At 36.4% G+C, this 17,585-nt stretch overlaps 2 protein-coding genes and 1 long non-coding RNA gene across 4 annotated transcripts; 2 read left to right on the top strand and 1 right to left on the bottom strand.

Annotated features, from left to right (window-relative positions):
• The first annotated feature begins 370 nt into the window (after window positions 1-370).
• LOC137963874 (uncharacterized) lies at window positions 371-1,552 on the top strand. Its single transcript, XR_011115250.1, has 2 exons — window positions 371-595; window positions 843-1,552. It is a non-coding gene; the product is annotated as an uncharacterized lncRNA (long non-coding RNA).
• A 7,698-nt stretch (window positions 1,553-9,250) lies between these two features.
• LOC137962530 (protein IQ-DOMAIN 13-like) lies at window positions 9,251-12,141 on the top strand. 2 transcript variants are annotated; one of them, XM_068809437.1, is made up of 7 exons: window positions 9,251-9,496; window positions 9,863-9,947; window positions 10,140-10,238; window positions 10,331-10,699; window positions 10,793-11,035; window positions 11,112-11,246; window positions 11,315-12,141. In XM_068809437.1, the coding sequence occupies exons 3-7, from the start codon at window positions 10,164-10,166 to the stop codon at window positions 11,978-11,980; spliced, it is 1,488 nt and encodes a 495-aa protein (XP_068665538.1). In that variant the 5' UTR covers window positions 9,251-9,496; window positions 9,863-9,947; window positions 10,140-10,163; the 3' UTR covers window positions 11,981-12,141. The 2 variants fall into 2 exon arrangements, with proteins under 2 accessions (XP_068665538.1, XP_068665539.1); XM_068809438.1 differs by having other exon boundaries at window positions 9,867-9,947.
• A 324-nt stretch (window positions 12,142-12,465) lies between these two features.
• Window positions 12,466-17,136, bottom strand: LOC137962499 (stearoyl-[acyl-carrier-protein] 9-desaturase, chloroplastic-like). Its single transcript, XM_068809400.1, has 3 exons — window positions 16,890-17,136; window positions 13,585-14,089; window positions 12,466-13,325 (listed from the first exon to the last, which is right to left on the bottom strand). The coding sequence occupies exons 1-3, from the start codon at window positions 17,009-17,011 to the stop codon at window positions 12,759-12,761; spliced, it is 1,194 nt and encodes a 397-aa protein (XP_068665501.1). The 5' UTR covers window positions 17,012-17,136; the 3' UTR covers window positions 12,466-12,758.
• Between the last annotated feature and the right edge of the window lie 449 nt (window positions 17,137-17,585).

Below are 17,585 nucleotides of genomic sequence, written 5' to 3' on the forward strand. Positions count from 1 at the left end.
TGGCTGGAGTATCTGGAGTCCCAGGCTGTTCCCACTTCCTATGTACCAGAAAGTAGCAATTGAAAGAGTTGGAGAGGTGAGGGCAGTTAACATTGCTGGTGGGTTTTCTGGTTGTTCAAATGGGAAGCTGCTTTTTTTACCTTGCTCTTATGTGACATGGAAAGTATATCATTACAGCAAGAAACACACGGAGAAGACGGAGGAATTGCAATGCAAATTCACCCACTTATGTTTAGTAGCATGCTTTTATTAGTACATGCTAAAGCAACACTTTGCTTTTGAATGAAGTTCAAATTTAATTCAGAGTTTACATTTCTTTTTCAGCTCTCCCTTCTCTTTCTTTCTCCCTGCAATGTAAAAGGAATCCTGTCAAAGCAAAAGTAAGTTATAATAAATAAAGTGGCAAGGGAGGCAAAGAACCCAAAAAAAAAAAAAAAAAAAAAAGGAAAAGGGACACCTCTAATCCTATCTCCAACTCACAATTTCAAGCAAAAAGCAGTCCTGTATCCAAATGAACCCCATCACCCTCATCCTCCACTTCTCTGATGCTCCACCATTTCTTGTTCATGCAAGATCCAAAGAACTCACAGACAAGGTATGCATCTCTCTATCTCTATACCTCTGGATTCAAGACTCAACGTTTCTCTTTCTGGTTTTGAATTTTTGACATAGAGAACATGCTGAAACACAAACAAGTCTACCCTAAACATACAACCATCTCCAGGTTCTTGAAGCTTTTACCTGTTCAAATGCTTAACGAATGCAGCTGAATGAGAACGAACACCTGGACAGCAAAAAAAGTTTTTGAGTTCACATTGAAGCTCCGATTCACGTTTTTACAGGAAACCTTGGTACCAGAGAGCAATGGAAGCTGCAAATTTATGGAAACCCATCTCAAAGACCAATGGAATTTCAACAAACATAAACAGATCAAAGCTAGCGAAGTCCACTTCCCAGAAGGTGGCCACTTCGTTCACCAGAGTTTGTCTCTGCGCCCCAATCTCTTCATACACAGAGATTTTCAGAGCCGACATTCCCCCAAGGAGAAGCTATAGCTATCCGAGATCAAAATCGTTTGTGGCGCCTCAAGAGAAGCTCCCCATTGGGAGACCTTCAGTAGAGGGAAGACGACTATTCAGGGGTAAGTCACTAACTGATGACGTTTTGATGAGAAGATTTGTGGTGGAGGAAGAAGCCATGATGCAAGTAAGGAGGAGGAACCAGATTGAAGTTATCAGGAGGAGAAGCATGATGAGAAGGAAGAAGCTAGGTCCTAGTCCTCTAAGTAGAATGGTAATGGCCCAGGAAAATTAAACTTCCAATTTGTTTTCTTTCCTGGGGAGAGTTGGAAGAAAACATTTGAAGTATTCAACTTCTCCTTCCATCTGTTTGCTTCAATGGGGTTTTCCTGTTTTGCATTTTTTTTCTCATGTTCATTTTTTTTTTTTTTTTTTGTGGTGGGATTGTCAAAGTGGCGATAGCTCGAAACAAAATCGGTTCAACTCGACTTCTTTTGAGCAAGAAAAGGGAGAAGCTCCAGCAATTCGCTGAATTCCATGGTTTCCGTTATTCAAAATGCATCAACTCCTTTGATTTCGTTTCATGCTGAGATGCAGTCCAGAAAACCAGAGAAAATTTCACATTTGTCCTCTGTTAAATAAAAAACTGGTTTGATTCTGTATTGAGGAATATGTGCAAGGAAGAAAGAGAGAAATATGAGAGATAAAAAGGAAATAAAAGAGATATAAATTCTAATAATGGGAAAAGAAAGAGGAGCAATGGAAGAAAGAGGAGCAATGGAAGAAAGAGGAGAAAGGAAGAAAGAGCGTATCTGAGAGCCAACAAGTTAGAAGAGAAATGTACAAGAAGAAAGAGGAACCAACAGAGGTTGAAGAAGCTTTTCAGCTTTTCCATTCAAAGAATAATTTTTAATTTATACTCAAATTCCGATCTTCTTATCTTATTGTGAAGCATTTTTGTTACCAAACGCTCCTTGGCCCTTGGAAGGGAAGGCAAGGCAAGAGGAGGGCCAACTACTATCCCTTCTCCTCAAAGCATAGTGCCTTTAAAAATAATTTATTTGGCAAATTAAATCAACTAAAGAAAAGACCCTATTTCATTAAAAGTATTAACAATTGGCCATCCTCTCTCTTACTCTATGTCACATTAGGAGAAATGTTATCTTGCCATGGCACATACCTCTCAATTGACTAAGCCAAGTCAACTTGGTTGAATTTATAAACTTGGGTTTTGACCTGATTAATTTTGGGTTTTGTCGAAATGTGAACCGTTGGGGTGATTCAATTCAATTTTAGGTATTTGAAAAAGAGTATATAAAAAACAGACTATATATTTGGCAAGCAAGTATAAATACGAACAACCAATACGCAAACTTACAAAGTAAATAACTAAAAAAATAAAGAGTTAAAGGGCACATGTCAAAGAACTTCCTCTCGAGCATTTCCTCAAACACGTGGTCAAGAATATCCAAACAACATTTCGAGTTCATTTTATTCATAACTAGGGGTGGCTTCGAACCGAGCCGGCTCGCGAGCAGCTTGGGTTCGACTCGATATCGGCTCGGTTCAATTCGTTATCTACCGAGCTCGAGCCGAGTTCGAGCACCGAAATTGGCTCGTTTCCCTTAACGAGCCGAGCTCGGCAGAAGCCAGGTTCGGATCGTCGGCTCACGAGCCGACTCGAGGTGAGTCGAAATTGGAATCGGAATCGGAATCAGAATTGGGATCGAGAGGGGGATCGAGAGCGAGGGGGGGAAAATTTTTTCCTCCCCTCGTCACCGCCGAGCCCCTCCCGTCGGCTGTTGTCGCCGCCTCTACCGCCGATCGCAGCTGTTTGCCAGCCGTCTCTACCGCCGTTATAGCTGCTCGCCGACCGCCTTTGTGGTCGTCCGTTCCATTTCTTCCTCTCTTCGTTGTCGCCTTTGTTTTCGTCGCCGCCACTTCCGTCACCACCGCCTCCGTCGCTGCCGTCATCCCCGACGACAGGTCCTCCCCGGTGTCGTAAACCCCTTCCCTCCGCGTCGTCTCGGTGAAAAACCAGAACCTAACTTCAGGGGAGAAATTAGGGGAGAAATAATCTCCCCCCTCCCCAGTGCGAAGATGATCTTGCACGTGCGATTTCGCACATGTGAGATCATAAAGTTAAAAAAAAAAAAACTTTTTCCTCTCGAATAAATTAAAAATAAATTTTATAGAAATAATTTTCTATAAAATATTACTATCTCATTTTTTTAAAACATTTTCTAATTGAAATTTTTTATTAAAAATCATATAATTTTCTAAGTAAGATTTTCGTACCAAGATGGGTAGAAAACTATATAGAAAATTTTTAAATAAGTATTTAACAATTGATGTTGTAATACTTTTAGCATGAAGCAATTTTCATTGTAATTTTGTGTTTGATATTTTATTTAATTAAAAATTTATCGATAAGTATAATAATATATTAGATTGATTATTAATTTTTATTTATTTCCCTAGAAGAGACAATAAAAGGTCCATTTAACTTTCCTAAGAAAATTTTAAAATATTTCTTGTAATTTTTTAATAAGTCACTAATAGTAATACGATTTTATTTAAGGTTTTTTTTGGGAATATGTATCATAAGAAAAATATTTTTAGTTTTTCCTAAAATATAAATTTTCATCTGGGTGGATTTAAAAATTAAAAAACAAGCTAGACAACAATTGGAGTAAAAAAGATTAATATTGGTGCATTTTAATCCATTATTGAAATTCAATTCTGAACCTCCCCTATCATTATATTTTTTTAAAATATATGCATAATTTTATATATAATTTATTCAAAGCCACCCCTACAGGCGAGATCATAAACAAGGAAAAAAAAAACTCTTTGTCCCTTCCTCATGGCTCTTAAAGAAATTGAAAAGATATTTCAGTAAAAATACGTTTCTAGAGACTATTAGTGTTTTTTTCAATAAATGTTGAAAAGATATTTTTAGTAGAAATATAGGAACCATTAGTGCCTCATGTTTTTTCAAAATATTTTTCTAATTATAAATTCTTTTTAAAAAATCATATAATTTTCTAAGTAAGATTTTCTTGCCAAGATAGGTTAGAAAATTTTTGAATAAGTATTTGACAGTTGATGATATAATACTTTGAGCATGAGGCAATTTTCATAGCAATTTTGTGTTTGACATTTTATGTGATTAAAAATTTATCAATAAGTATAATAATATATTAGATTAATTATTAATTTTTATTTATTTCCTTAGAAAAGGCAATAAGAGGTCCATTTAACTTTCCTAAGAAAAATTTAAAATATTTCTTGTAATTTTCTAGTAAGTCTCTAATAGTAATAGGATTTTATTTAAAGGATTTATAGTTTTTATTTGGGTGATTGTAAATTGATAGTGATATTTTATTTAATTTTGTTGTGTTTGATTATTGTATGGAGTTTATTTATAATGTTATGCAGTGTATGGAGTGTTTAGACTATTTTATGGTGTGTATAAACAATTTCATGGAGTGTTTATGGAATGTATAGACAATTTTATGGAGTGTTTATGGAGTGTTTATGCAGGTATTATGTAAATTGATTATGCCCAATTTTAAGTAGAGGTCATGCCGAATTTTATACAAGTATTATATATATAGATTATACTCAATTTTAAGTAGAGGTTATGCCTAATTTTATGTAAAATGTATGCATAATTTTATTTACATTTTATTCGATATATATTTTTTGAAATTTTTTAAATGTATGGAGTGTTTATGCAAGTATTATGTATATTGATTATGCCAAATTTTAAGTAGAGGCCATGCCGAGTTTTTTACAAGTATTATATATATAGATTATACTCAATTTTAAGTAGAGGTTATGCCAAATTTTATGTAGAGATTATGCCCAATTTTATGTAAAATGTATGCATAATTTTATATATATTTTATTCGATATATATTTCTTGAAAAGTTTTAAATGTATGTTGAGGCTCGAGCTCGGCTCGAACTCGTTGGGCTCGAGCTCGATAACAATTTTAGGCTCGAGACGAGGCTCGACTTGAAATATTTAAATCAAGTTTGGCTCGAACATAGGCAGGTACGGGCTCGGCTTGGCTCGGCTAGATGCTACCCCTATTCATAACTAATTGAAAAAATTATGGAAAAAAAGTATAATATTAATTTAATATAGAATATATTTTATGTAAATATTAAGTTATTATAGAATATACTTATGAATTAATAATTTATTGCAATTTTATTTTGTATTAGTTGTAAAAAAAATTCAATTATAATTTTTATTTTAATAAATATGATATTGTTATTAAGTTTAATCAATTAATATATTTATTTATTTTGAGTTATGAATTTATGATATACAATAATTATAATTAATCTTAATTTTATAATCGTAATGGATAAAAAGGATCTTTAATTGAACTTAGCATAATATCAACTGAAAAAACTTTAAATCAAAGCTAAAACTTGAGGTCAATACTATCATTCCTTAAAGATGTATGGGCATAAATCAATAAAAAAAACATAGAGGAAAGGTGTTTTTTTGGGGGGGATTTGATTAACAAACTCTTATCCAATTATGATTCCCTATAACATGCAACTTTTAAAGGGAAACTTCTTATGCCTAGATTTGGACTTTTTGGAAGAATCATACATTGGAGTTTTTAGTATATTGAAGATCTGGACCTCCTCTACTTAGATCTACAAAAAAAAAAAAAATACTAAATAAAAATTAGTTTTTTGGTTACTATTTAGTAGAAAAATGAAAAACAGATAACTCAGTAAAGGCCTCTACAAAAAATTATGATACCTTACCTTAGCTTCTTCTCTCTTCTTCTTTTAATGAAGAATAATGAAACTATAGGCAAAATGCTAGACATCTCCATGGCAACTATCTCCTAAAATTTCATGATAAGATGCTAACTCATTTAAAAGATGTGAGAGTAAGAGTGTTTGGTTCTCTTTTAATGCTTAGGCTAATAATCGAGATTAGGGATAGCAATGGGTAATGAACAAAGGGTAAATGATTTTCTATTACCCATTTCATTTGCCTTTCATCCATTATGTTCATGGTTTTCGTATGATTTGTATATAGCACGATGCGTAAATCTTGCAACCTCTCATATATCTGACATGAAGAGATATGATTGGTCTGTGGTGTTACAATAGTTGCTCCTTATCTTATTGCGTAGGTATTTACCAAAGAAGGTGGTGTCTCTAATAATGCGTTGGGTTTATTCTTTCAACAATTGCTCAAAGATGATTTATTTTATATAAGTTGGAAAAAGATTATCCACTTGCATTATTTGATGTTATGGTATATCAAGCGATTTGCCTACCTCAAGAGGCAAAAATTTGTAATCGTATGTAATATTAGTGGATGCACCCAATAGAGAGGTAATAAAAATAACTTCATCATACTAGTTAATAATTCGTGTAGCCTTGTGTTGTATTTTACTTAACACATTGTATTGAATAAGTTTCTTCATAAGTTAAAGAACACAATTTGAAAGAAAGTTCGACTTGAAGGATCCATCACAAAGGTGAATAGTGATAATGAAGCTCTAACATTTTATTCAATGTGCTTAGACGGAGAGAAAACAAGGTTCAATCTAAGTGATCAAAATTATAATGAAGATTTTGAGTTTGTCAAGGAAAAAAAATTGTTTTTTTTCACACAGTTTGCAAGTTGAGCGGTAGTAGAGAGTTAGACCTTGACCCAATCGAATACAAGAAAATGCTTTAGGTTGTACTAAATAACTATGATGAGATTGAAAAATATCTCATATAAATAATTTATTACGGCTTCTGCACTTTTGCACGCATTTTATTGATTCAAGATGCATATTTATTATTGTAACATCTATGAAGAATAGTGAATACAAAGAATATTTTTGTAATCCCTCATTAGTTTGATCATATAGATTATTTTTTCTATCACAAGTTAATATTTTAGAATACCAAAGTCGACCACAGTAAAATATATAGCCTTGGTATTGGATTCATCAGTCATCATTATAAATCAAATTGTATAATAAATGACATATAAATCTATCATAAGCAGCTAGAAGCACACCATAGAACTCAAACTAGTGGTGTCGTAGTCAAGGGGTACTATGAAGCTAATTATATTGAAACTATCGAGTGGTGATTGATATAATAGAGTTGTATTACTTGGAAAAGAATTTTATATATATGTTCAAATACAACCAGTTCATTGTAAATAACACAAAGCACAACATCAAGATAGATGAATGGTTCACAAGTATCAAAACTTCTTGCAAATAGTGTACTAATGACCCATTCACATAGATCAAGTGCAATAAGTTTTCTACATAGATGACCCTAAACATGGATTTCGTAGCATATTGTGCAAAACGTGGTTAATCAAAATGTGTTTGACTGGAGCAATAAAATACCATCATTGAGGAGACAAAAGGCTACGGTTAGAACTTGTCCTCTAAAATCATTCACAGTGTTCAACAAGATAATGAAAAAAACCTGATGGTCAAGATCAATATTCTACTTGAGCATACATCAAAGCCATTGCAAGGGGTAAGATCAGGTTTGGGTGTAATTGGGACAAAGGTAGTTTTATTGTAATTGGACTCTACTACCTTCCTCTATTATAAATAGAGGTTCATGTACTCTAATTATAACAAGTTATTGATATCAATGAAGTATTTCATTTTTTCATAAATTCAACAAGGTAACATTATTTTCCTCTACTTTTACTTATTTTAGATGCAATATATAGTCGTCAAGTTCAATATTGATTATGTTTTAAGTTATTTGGCGTATGTAAAAAAAAAAAAAAATCTAGGTTAAGTTGTTTTAGTGACCAATTCTAGCAACAAGTAGACCTCCTTGCATAGCCACCACCAATCCTCGACGGAAACCCCGTGAAAGGGCTTCCTCTTTGCATGCTCTAGATCCTCAAACCACTAGAACCACCATGCATATAGTTCAAAAATCTCAAATGTAATACATGTGAATGTGAGACTATGTTTATAATAAAACAAATAGAATATCGAAGCAAAACTCGAAGAATGAAAGGAACAGTCTATTCGACATTCATGTGACTTGAAGTCATTCGTTTAGGCACACGATAAGAGATATGTATTATATTACTGAAATAATTATATAGAAATATTTTTGGCTGAAAATTATTTCTATAAAAAATAAAAAAAAAATATTTTTGTAGAAATTTTGTTAAAATAAAAAATATGTTCATTGAAAATATTTTTATATTCATAGCAAAATTGATTTCTCATTGGCAAAAACCTACATCATCCATGTTTTTTTTTTTTTGGCAAAAAAAGTCGTGAAGACTAGTGTGAAGGACGATTTTATAACATTGGAAAAGAAGCTTAATTGTTAACCGGGGAAGAGCAAGGGCAAGAAGGCAACACTTGAACCAAAAATCTGAAATGTCACTCGAGGAAGGTAGAGAAATATATTCTAATCCGCCCTAATCTATCATGCATTGCCATTCCGAGGAAAAGCCAAACAGGTCCCATCACATTAGTTGAAGCGTTCTTATTGTCGAGAAAATCTCATTTATTTCCATCTTACTCGTTTTCAGATCGCCAGTAATTGCACTCCACTGTTCAGTCCCACAATCCCATGATTGATTAATATAAATCGATTTGGCAATCTGAAATCTGTATTTGATTGAAGCTGTATCAGAATTAGAACTAAAAGATACCGGAGAGTAGTTACTAACAACCCCTGGAATTTGGAGTGGACAGAACTAAGATAGGTTAACCACTACACTTGATCGGTAAGTTCCCCTTTGAAGTGCTCTTTTTGAGTGGCGTATAAGCAATACTTCAAACATATATAATCTCTCTTTCTCTCTCTCTCTCTGTCTCTTCCCTCCTCCTCCTCCTCCTCCTCCTCTGAGACAAACACCTGCAACTCTTACGTGCCTTCAGTTACTCTTAAAAGGATATGATGGCACACACAAAAGAAAACATATAAGAAAAAGGAGTTTCATTATGATATCCACACAGACAGAAACCATGCCAATCTAATATGTCTACCACTTTAATATTGTTCTTCCTAACATTTATACTAATATTTTAAGCAATGGGGATCAACCTAACTGTTTTCAAAGTATGATTCCTGTCTAAGAAGGCTTTCATGTCAAGTAAAGTTGGTTGGGTCTAGAGTGAGAAAGTGGCCACCCTATTCATCATTGGGAGCAGTCGGCACCAAAGGAATTTTATATATCCTCCAAACTAAAGGTAAAAAGGGGAATGAGGGAAAAGTAATCTTAATCCTTGCAAGGAAGAACTAGATGCAGGGGAGGGTAGTGGAGAGGAACTAAAGACGGCAGGACATTGAGGTAATGGAGGAGGAAAGTTGTTGTTGGGTTGGTAATGGAGATGGAGGGGAGATGGGAAGATAAGAAGATTCGTTCAGCTCTCCTTCCTCTCCCGTTTGTGAAGGAAGTGAGACTGTTGAAACTTGGAAGCTTCCTGATTGCCTGAGGTACTACTGCTTCTCCTGTAGATTTTCTCTGTTTCTTCATTTTTTTGCTTCTGGGTGTTAGATGTTTGTCTTCTTTTTTTTTCTTTGATGACTTGGGAATTTTTTTTATCTTGTGTTGGTAATTAAGATAAAAGTTTACGATGGTTCGTATGAACCTGAACTGAAGTTCTGTTCAACGAGATTTTTATTAGTTGAGGTTAATGAAAACCATGGCCAATCTTGCTAGAAAAAAAACATTGGGATTTGGGTGCTGATTCGTTTGTCCAACTGTTTTTCTTCTTTGTTGTGGATTATCATGGAAGCAATTTTATTGGAGTCCATTGATTAACCATCCAAGAAGATATAATTTGATTTCTGGGTATCCAGACAGATTCACCGGATCATCAAACTGAACCGTTTCTCCTATTTCTGAAGAATTCGCTTCTGTAGAAATTCGAAGCTCTGAGAAAAGGTACTACATAGTTTTTTCCCTTGTGTTTCTTAGTTTCCTTTAGAATTTATCATTCCTATGTATTAGACGGATGTTTTGATCAGATCGATCAAGTTCTCATACAAGCTAGTAATCTTGAAGGGAAAAACAAAAGGCTGAATTTAGTCTGATTCTCCGATTGATCGAACTCGTCTCCTATGTTACATATTTCAGGTTTGATATAGTAATGCTCGGATCATGGGTAAGAAAGGAAGTTGGTTTTCTGCAATAAAAAGGGTTTTCGCACCCAATTCCAGAGAGAAATTGGGCCATGTAAGTCGGAGCAGAAACCTTCAAATATTTCACCAGTTCATAAACCATGCAGATTACAGTTTTCATAATTTGTTGCCGTATTGTGATCACAGGGCGCGGATAAGAGAACGTTAAAGGATAGAAAGAAGTGGGGAATAAGAAAATCAAAGCATGGAGAATCCAATTCCTTCATCCCTCTCTACAGAGAACCAAGCAGCATTGAGAAGATACTTGGAGATGCAGAGAGGGAGAACGAAACGGTGCGTGACCTGCCCTCGAGGGACCACCAAAGAACGCCATCTTTCTCATCGAGGGAGCCCCAAAGCCAGCGTGACTTGACCGGAAAAGTGGCAGAGAAGCCAGTCGTTACTCCCCTTAAGGTTTATCAGCCCAAGCTAGCGAGTTACAGTCTCGGACCTAATCCTAATCTCCACCACGTACTCGCAGCCATCAGGATCCAAACTGCGTATAGGGGTTACTCGGTAAGAATAAAGAGATTTTTTATTTTTTTTTACAAAAGCGTAGCTATTATGTTTCTGTTTGTGGATGATTTTAATGGTTAAAGTATGGAACAGGCCAGGAGGAGCTACAGAGCCCTGAAGGGTCTGGTGAGGCTTCAGGGAGTGATGAGAGGGCAGAGCGTGAAGCGGCAGACAACGAACGCCATGAAATGCATGCAACTGCTTGTTAGAGTTCAGACTCAAATTCATTCTCGGAGGGAACAGATGATGGAAAGCCAGGCTCAGCAACGCCAGAATCTACAAAAGAGTGACAAGGATCGGGACAGTAACTTGGGCAATAGGGGTGTAACTCCTCATGTAAGAAACCGATACTTTCTCTCTTCTGTTATCTTCTTTCATCTCTACTGAAAAGGCTTGCTAACTTCTGTTGCAGTCCGAGAAGGAAGATCAGGACCAAGAGTGGGATGACAGCATTCTGACGAAAGAGGAAATGGAGGCGAGGCTGCAGAGGAAGGTGGAAGCTGTCACCAAGAGAGAGAGGCAATTGGCTTATGCTTACTCTCACCAGGTATGCTCCTGTGATCGACGGCATCCATGATCACTTTCTTTTCTCTAACACATGCGTATGAATTTCAGCTGTGGAAGGCCTCTCCTAAAACGGCCCACGCTGCATTAATGGAGATCAGGTCCGGGGGGTACCCCTGGTGGTGGAACTGGGTGGAGAGGCACGTGCCAACTGCTGCACCGGCGGACACTCCAGTACGTGCCATGCCTACTCCGTCCAAGGCCCATACTCCGAGCCGGACCCCCACCCAGCAAAAAACTCCCAAACCAGGCCTGGAGTATATTGAGTTCGGGACGCCGAAATCACTGAGATCGTCTCCGATGCCGAGATCCAGACCGTTGAAGAATGTCATCGGTGACAAAGTCGGCGGGACTGAGTTCTCGCCGAGGACACCATTGAGAGACGACGAGAGCTTGACGAGCTGCCCGCCCTTCACATTGCCCAACTACATGGTGCCAACAGAGTCGGCAAAGGCGAAGGTGAGGGCCCATAGCAACCTGAACGAGAGATCGGTGTCGACACCGAGAAGTGACTCCAAGAAACGGATGACATTTGCACTGGGCCAAAGCATCGGTTCCATCAGATGGAGCAAAGGCTCGTTGTTCTCCGGGAAGGATTCCGGCACGAATGTGATGGGTGGAACACACAAACCCATGCATTCGATCGGAAATTTGAGTGTGGATTCAATCGTGTCAATGCCTGCTGCAGTAGGGAGCAAACCATTCCAGTTTAAGTGAGTGTGAGTTCTTTCTTTTACATTTGTGAAGTAACCAATTGCTTTTTTTTTTTTCTTTCAAGTGAGTGTGATGATTTGATTGGGGTGTTGTACTATTGGTGATCATACACATAAGATAGTATTAATCAAGGGAAGAGTGATACAGGATCGTTATAGTTCTTACGAGCACTTGTAATAAGTATATACTTTTATCTCTTTAATTGCCAAAGGTTATTAGAGATTGGGTGCTAACCTCCAACATTTTAGCAAACTGAAAGAAGTTGAAAATGGCTATAAGGGTTGCAAGGTATCTTTGGTCCTCAACGCTTCTAGATTCACAAGGGCAATGGAACCCCAGAAATATTGTCGTCAGCTCATACATGGCTGTGAAGAGTCCTAAAATTTGGTTTATCAATTGAAATTTATGCAATATAGATTCCGTATCAGATGGATAGATTCCTATTCCATGTATCCTTTGGCTTCAAAACGGTCTTAAGATTTATAAGACAGGGTGCATGTTGTCTCCAGTGATATAGATAAACGAGATGAACGATAGATTATGGTAAGCCTGCATATTACACCAACTTCTGCAACCCATTCTGACATAAAAGTCTCCTTACTGTGGGGCATTACACTCACTCAAAAAAGAGGAAAAATAAACCTAATGAAAGACTAGACATGCATAAATAGAAGACCCACTATCTACCATACCAATTGGCTGCTTCAAGAGAAAATCTTCAATGGGGATGGATATTCAGATGGATCTTTAAATGCCTAGTCAAAAAGATAAACAACGGGGCTTACAACCTCACTTGTCTGTCAAAAATCCAGCTGAAAGGAATGACTGCTGCCTCCTTCCCCCTTACTTTTGCCTCCGTCCTCTCAACGATCCTCCGGATCCTTGGCACCAGATTACAAACATATTCTTGAGCTTTTCGACCTTCTGCAGACAAACCTGTTACCTTCTCCACATTCCACCTCACCAAAAGAAACTCAAGAATGTCTGCATAGTCTCTGCCGGTATAAACTCCAAGCCGCTGGGCCACTGCCGAGAAGTTATCAAAGAGATTATCATCTCTGCCATCGTACATGAGGTGGGCCGGCATTGAAATGTTCTTCTTCATCATGTCAGCAAATGCCACCATTGCTTCATCTGGATCGACCTCAAAGAGCTTCTCCATGATTGTCGTGTAGGCTCTTTCATGGCGTTTCTCATCAGCAGCAATGATCCCACAGACTTTCGCTAGCTGTATGTCCCCATACTCCTTGGAAAGACGGCCAGTGTTCCCATGGGAAATAGAAGTTGCCCTCTCTTGGAAAGATGTGTATACGAATCCAAGATAGGGGTTGTTCTCTGTTTTTGGATCCTAACAACACAAAAACACAAAATTGAATCTCAACGTTACAATGATCAATTAAACAACCAAAAACCATAACATAAATTCAAGCACTGGATGTTCTCCAGGAAGAAGGAGTAAACACATAAAAGTAGAAGATATCAGTAAGAATAACAATACCAGTAAGAAGTGCCATACCCAAATATTTTCGGAGAATAATACCAGTAAGAAGGTAATGGTAAATCAATAAGAAATTAAACCAAGCAGCAACAAGTCCTGATGTTCTTACCATTCCTGATCCAATCAGATACTGAATTGTCTTCTCTATTTGCTTCATATCTACTCTACCAGACAGGTAGAGATACTTGTTCAGAAGGTCACCATGCCTGTTTTCTTCAGCAGTCCAAGCCCTCGTCCAGATTCCCCAAGGTGTGAGGCTTGCTCCAGTTTCATCACGGATCCCATCAAGTGTGTTCAACATGGTCTGGTAAGTTGGAAGCGCTTCTTCAGTTATCATATCTCCAACCAAGCACACAAAATAGTCATCTGGAAGCTCCCTTGACCTCACTCTCAGCTCCTGAACCTGATCCATAAACCCTTCTGAGGCAGGGTCTGGCAAGAAATCCTGTGGCTGCCAACTTTGCTCGACGGGTTTAAGAAGAGGTAGGATAGTTTCTTCAGCCCAACCTTCCAAGGACTTAAATATTTCTATCTTTTGTGGTGACATCGAATGGGTAATCTGTTCGTGGACCTCACGACGAGGACTGAAGGATTTGTTCACATTTGTTGCTTCCCTACGAAGAAAACACGAAATATGCATTCAGAGATTGGGCATTTAAAAAAACCACCCATTGGACCAGTTAGACATTTAAATAAGAAGTATATGCATCTATATGATGAAGCAGCAAGAAATTAGAGACCAACCTTATTAATTTTATTAAGTTGTTATACATGACATGATCCTTCAACAATTGATTAAAACATGTATACAGCTTACTACCATAGGATCCTCATTAGTGGTGGCTCCAATGGGGAACATGAGAGGATTGGATTGAAACTCAGAAACGGTCCACCAATAAACAGCCAAATTTTAAACTAATGAGTAGTGCAACCATATCTTCCTCATAAAGAGAACTATTTGAATGTTTTTTTTTTTTTTTTTTGAGAGGGGCGTGATGCGATTCGAACTCGCGACCTGACGCACCTGATGTAAAGAGAATACCACTAGACCAAACAGCCTTAGGTATTATTTGAATGTTTCTTACAAGAGATTTTTATACAGTTATACAACATTTTAGAACTAAAACCTACAAACACAATTACGGAATCTCCAACCAAAAGAATCTTGAGGCTCACTTTTCAAAGCTTCTGGGTGAGTTGTCTTTCATCTTGAGCGCTCCCATATCAAGCTCAAACGCTCCCATATCAAGCTCAAATAGTGGAAATGCTAGATGAAATGTAATTGACAGATTTTTTTTTTTTTTTTTATGAAGTGCCATCAGAACAATTGCATAATACATATTGCACTTCTACGTATACCCATTATTTCACCTGACAATATTGCTTTGCTAAGCACAACAATTCAGCCCCAGGCTATGAAAGATTAACTTTTAGCAATGCTATTAACTCCAAAAAAATAGTTAACAGATTGCAAAATCAACCAAAAGAGGTATTAATTCTAGAAACCAACATGGTTTCAACCAAAAAAAAGAATTCCACATCATAATCGAATTCTAACAGTTTCCGATAAGTGACATCATCAACTTCGAAGTTCGACATAAAATCAATTTTGGGCAATGATGTAGCTATACATAGACAATAACCATCGTGACACTCCAATCTAGATAAAAACAAAAGCTAACCTGACCACCACACAACCAAATCCAAAACCAATTAGTGCAGTGATTAACCATGCAATATGAATTACACTTCAAATTTCTCTTCGTTTCATTTGAAAATATTATTTTTAAATATAGGTTAAATGTACAACAAAGATGACCAATAAACAGTATAAGTTTCTTCTTGTTTTCCTCTGAAATATATATTCTATCTCCTACTTTTCTTTGTGTCTGCTGTAGTCCATTGCTAGAGCTAGCAATACTCCCTTTCATATTTTTTATACTTAATTTACACTACCTATACAACAAAAAGGAAAGCAGAAAAATGGACTCTACCAAATTCAGCTTGAATATCTGGATCATCCTAAGGCACCAAACCTATAAAGCCTAGCACATATCAACAGGACAACCACAAACCCCTTTGAAACATGAATAACTCACTTCACAAGCAAATCCAGGCCATATAGCAAGGAAAGTTAAGCCCACGTAGCTACTCCTTCAAGGAAACAAATAGTATCTTCCTCTGGCGAAGAGTTTAAAAAGTAAACAAGTCAAACCAATTCCCAACAAATTCTGGGAAGACCAAATTATCAAATGTACAAGAGTTCATGCATTTCCCTGTACCTTCCTGCGGTTATTGACTGAATCCTATTTACTATTTATTAAAAAAAATTACGAGGTGGCCCATGAGCAATATAAACGGCAAAGGAATCTATTGAAAACAAAGAAAAGTAAAACAAGAACCATGAGCCGCGAGCAACCACCAAATGGATAAAACCACTATTACAGGAAACTGACCAGAAGGGAAGATAAAAAAAAATATATATTATAAATCTGTAAGCCAATGAAGGATAAATGTTCGCGATAAATGTTCGCTTAGAAACGTCAAAAATCCATATAAAAAAAAAAGTCCATCCACCGATCATCTTCATTGCATAATTAAATAAATTAAACTAGTTTAACGAACAAGCAAGAGACAGAGACTAAGAAAAAAGTAACAGATAACGTGAGAGAAATAAGCATTAAAAGTGAGGGAAATAAAAAAATTGACGTAATGTTCACTCATTCTCTGGTTGTCCCAACAAAATATAACCTCCGAAACATAAGAAACACAAAAAATCATATACCTAATCAAACAAACCTCCACGAAAGCAAGAAACACAAAAACCACATACCCGCATCAGCCAAATCTCTCTATAATAAATATAAAAGGATCACAACCAAGCAGAATCAACCAAGATTAGAAAAATGGCACCGAATAATCAAACCATTTTTTTTAAAAAAAAGTTATATTTAGCCATCAAACAAACAAAGCTCCCCAAGGCACCATAAAAATCTCTCTAAACACTTGACAGAAGAAAAAACAAAAAACCAAGAAGAACAAAGCTAAGATAAAAATAAAAAAATAAACAAAGTTAAGACAATAAAAATACGCAGAAAAAAATTAATGAAACTCCAAAAAAACCAAATCAAATCAACCCATATTAGGACATTTTGCAGTAAATCCAGAACATGCAGCCCAAACCTACATTAATTTTGAAAAGGAGAAAAAGAAAAGCATCACGTTTGATAAAAAAAACAAAACCCACCTTCAAAACCATTGCAGATTACAAAAAGAACAATAAACAACACAAACACGATATGCAAATTCAACAAATGACCCAGAACAGCAGCCAACAAAACAAAATCAATGCCAACCCGACTAAAGGAATCAAATTCCCTGTTCAAGAACATACAAGAGAAAAAGATCACTCACTTGGATTCGGTGCTGAGCGTCGAAGCCATGTAAATCCTCGGAGATCTCATATTAGTTCTCGAATGGAAAACCAAAAAGGGGAGCTTCTGAGATTGAAAGGTGAGAGGAGTTTTGAGAGCCATTACTCCTGTTCTTCACCACAGAAAACAAGAAAACAAACTGATAGCGTCGAGGCGTGAGTAGAAAACACAAAAGAGAAAAATATGAGGAACGGAAGGCAAAAGAGGCCAGCGGCGTTGTTAGAGTCGCAACTGCTGGAGGGGGCAGAGCGACTGAAGGGAAGGGTGAATAATAAGAGCCACATCACAACTGCAGTAGTGAAATTACTAACATACCCTTATTTGGAAAAAGATATTACATTCTATATTTTTAATCAGAAGCTAAAAAATTTAAGGATGGAAAATAATTTAGTAAATTAGAATAAACTATTTTCTCTCAAATAATATATATATATATAATTTTAAATTTTAATACCATTCTCCCACTTTAGAAACCAATAAATTTGTGATCAATTAATTAATCGGTAACTTTCGCAGACTGCAAGATGCCAAGATCAAATGTCCTGTTTTTCTCGCGTAAATTCAGTGAGGGTAATGTTTTTGTCTCGGCAAACTCTGTAAATCCAGCTGAAGGCGAGGTTTCTTGTCTGGAGTCTTTGGATTTTAGAGGGTTGAAAAAGAGAAAATTAAAGAAAAT

The sequence above is a fragment of the Aristolochia californica genome, unplaced genomic scaffold (assembly GCF_029961685.1).
Source record: "Aristolochia californica isolate CCGP_79_NKW_82.1479 unplaced genomic scaffold, dmAriCali1.0.hap1 SCAF_4, whole genome shotgun sequence".
NCBI classification, from domain to species: Eukaryota; Viridiplantae; Streptophyta; class Magnoliopsida; order Piperales; family Aristolochiaceae; genus Aristolochia; species Aristolochia californica.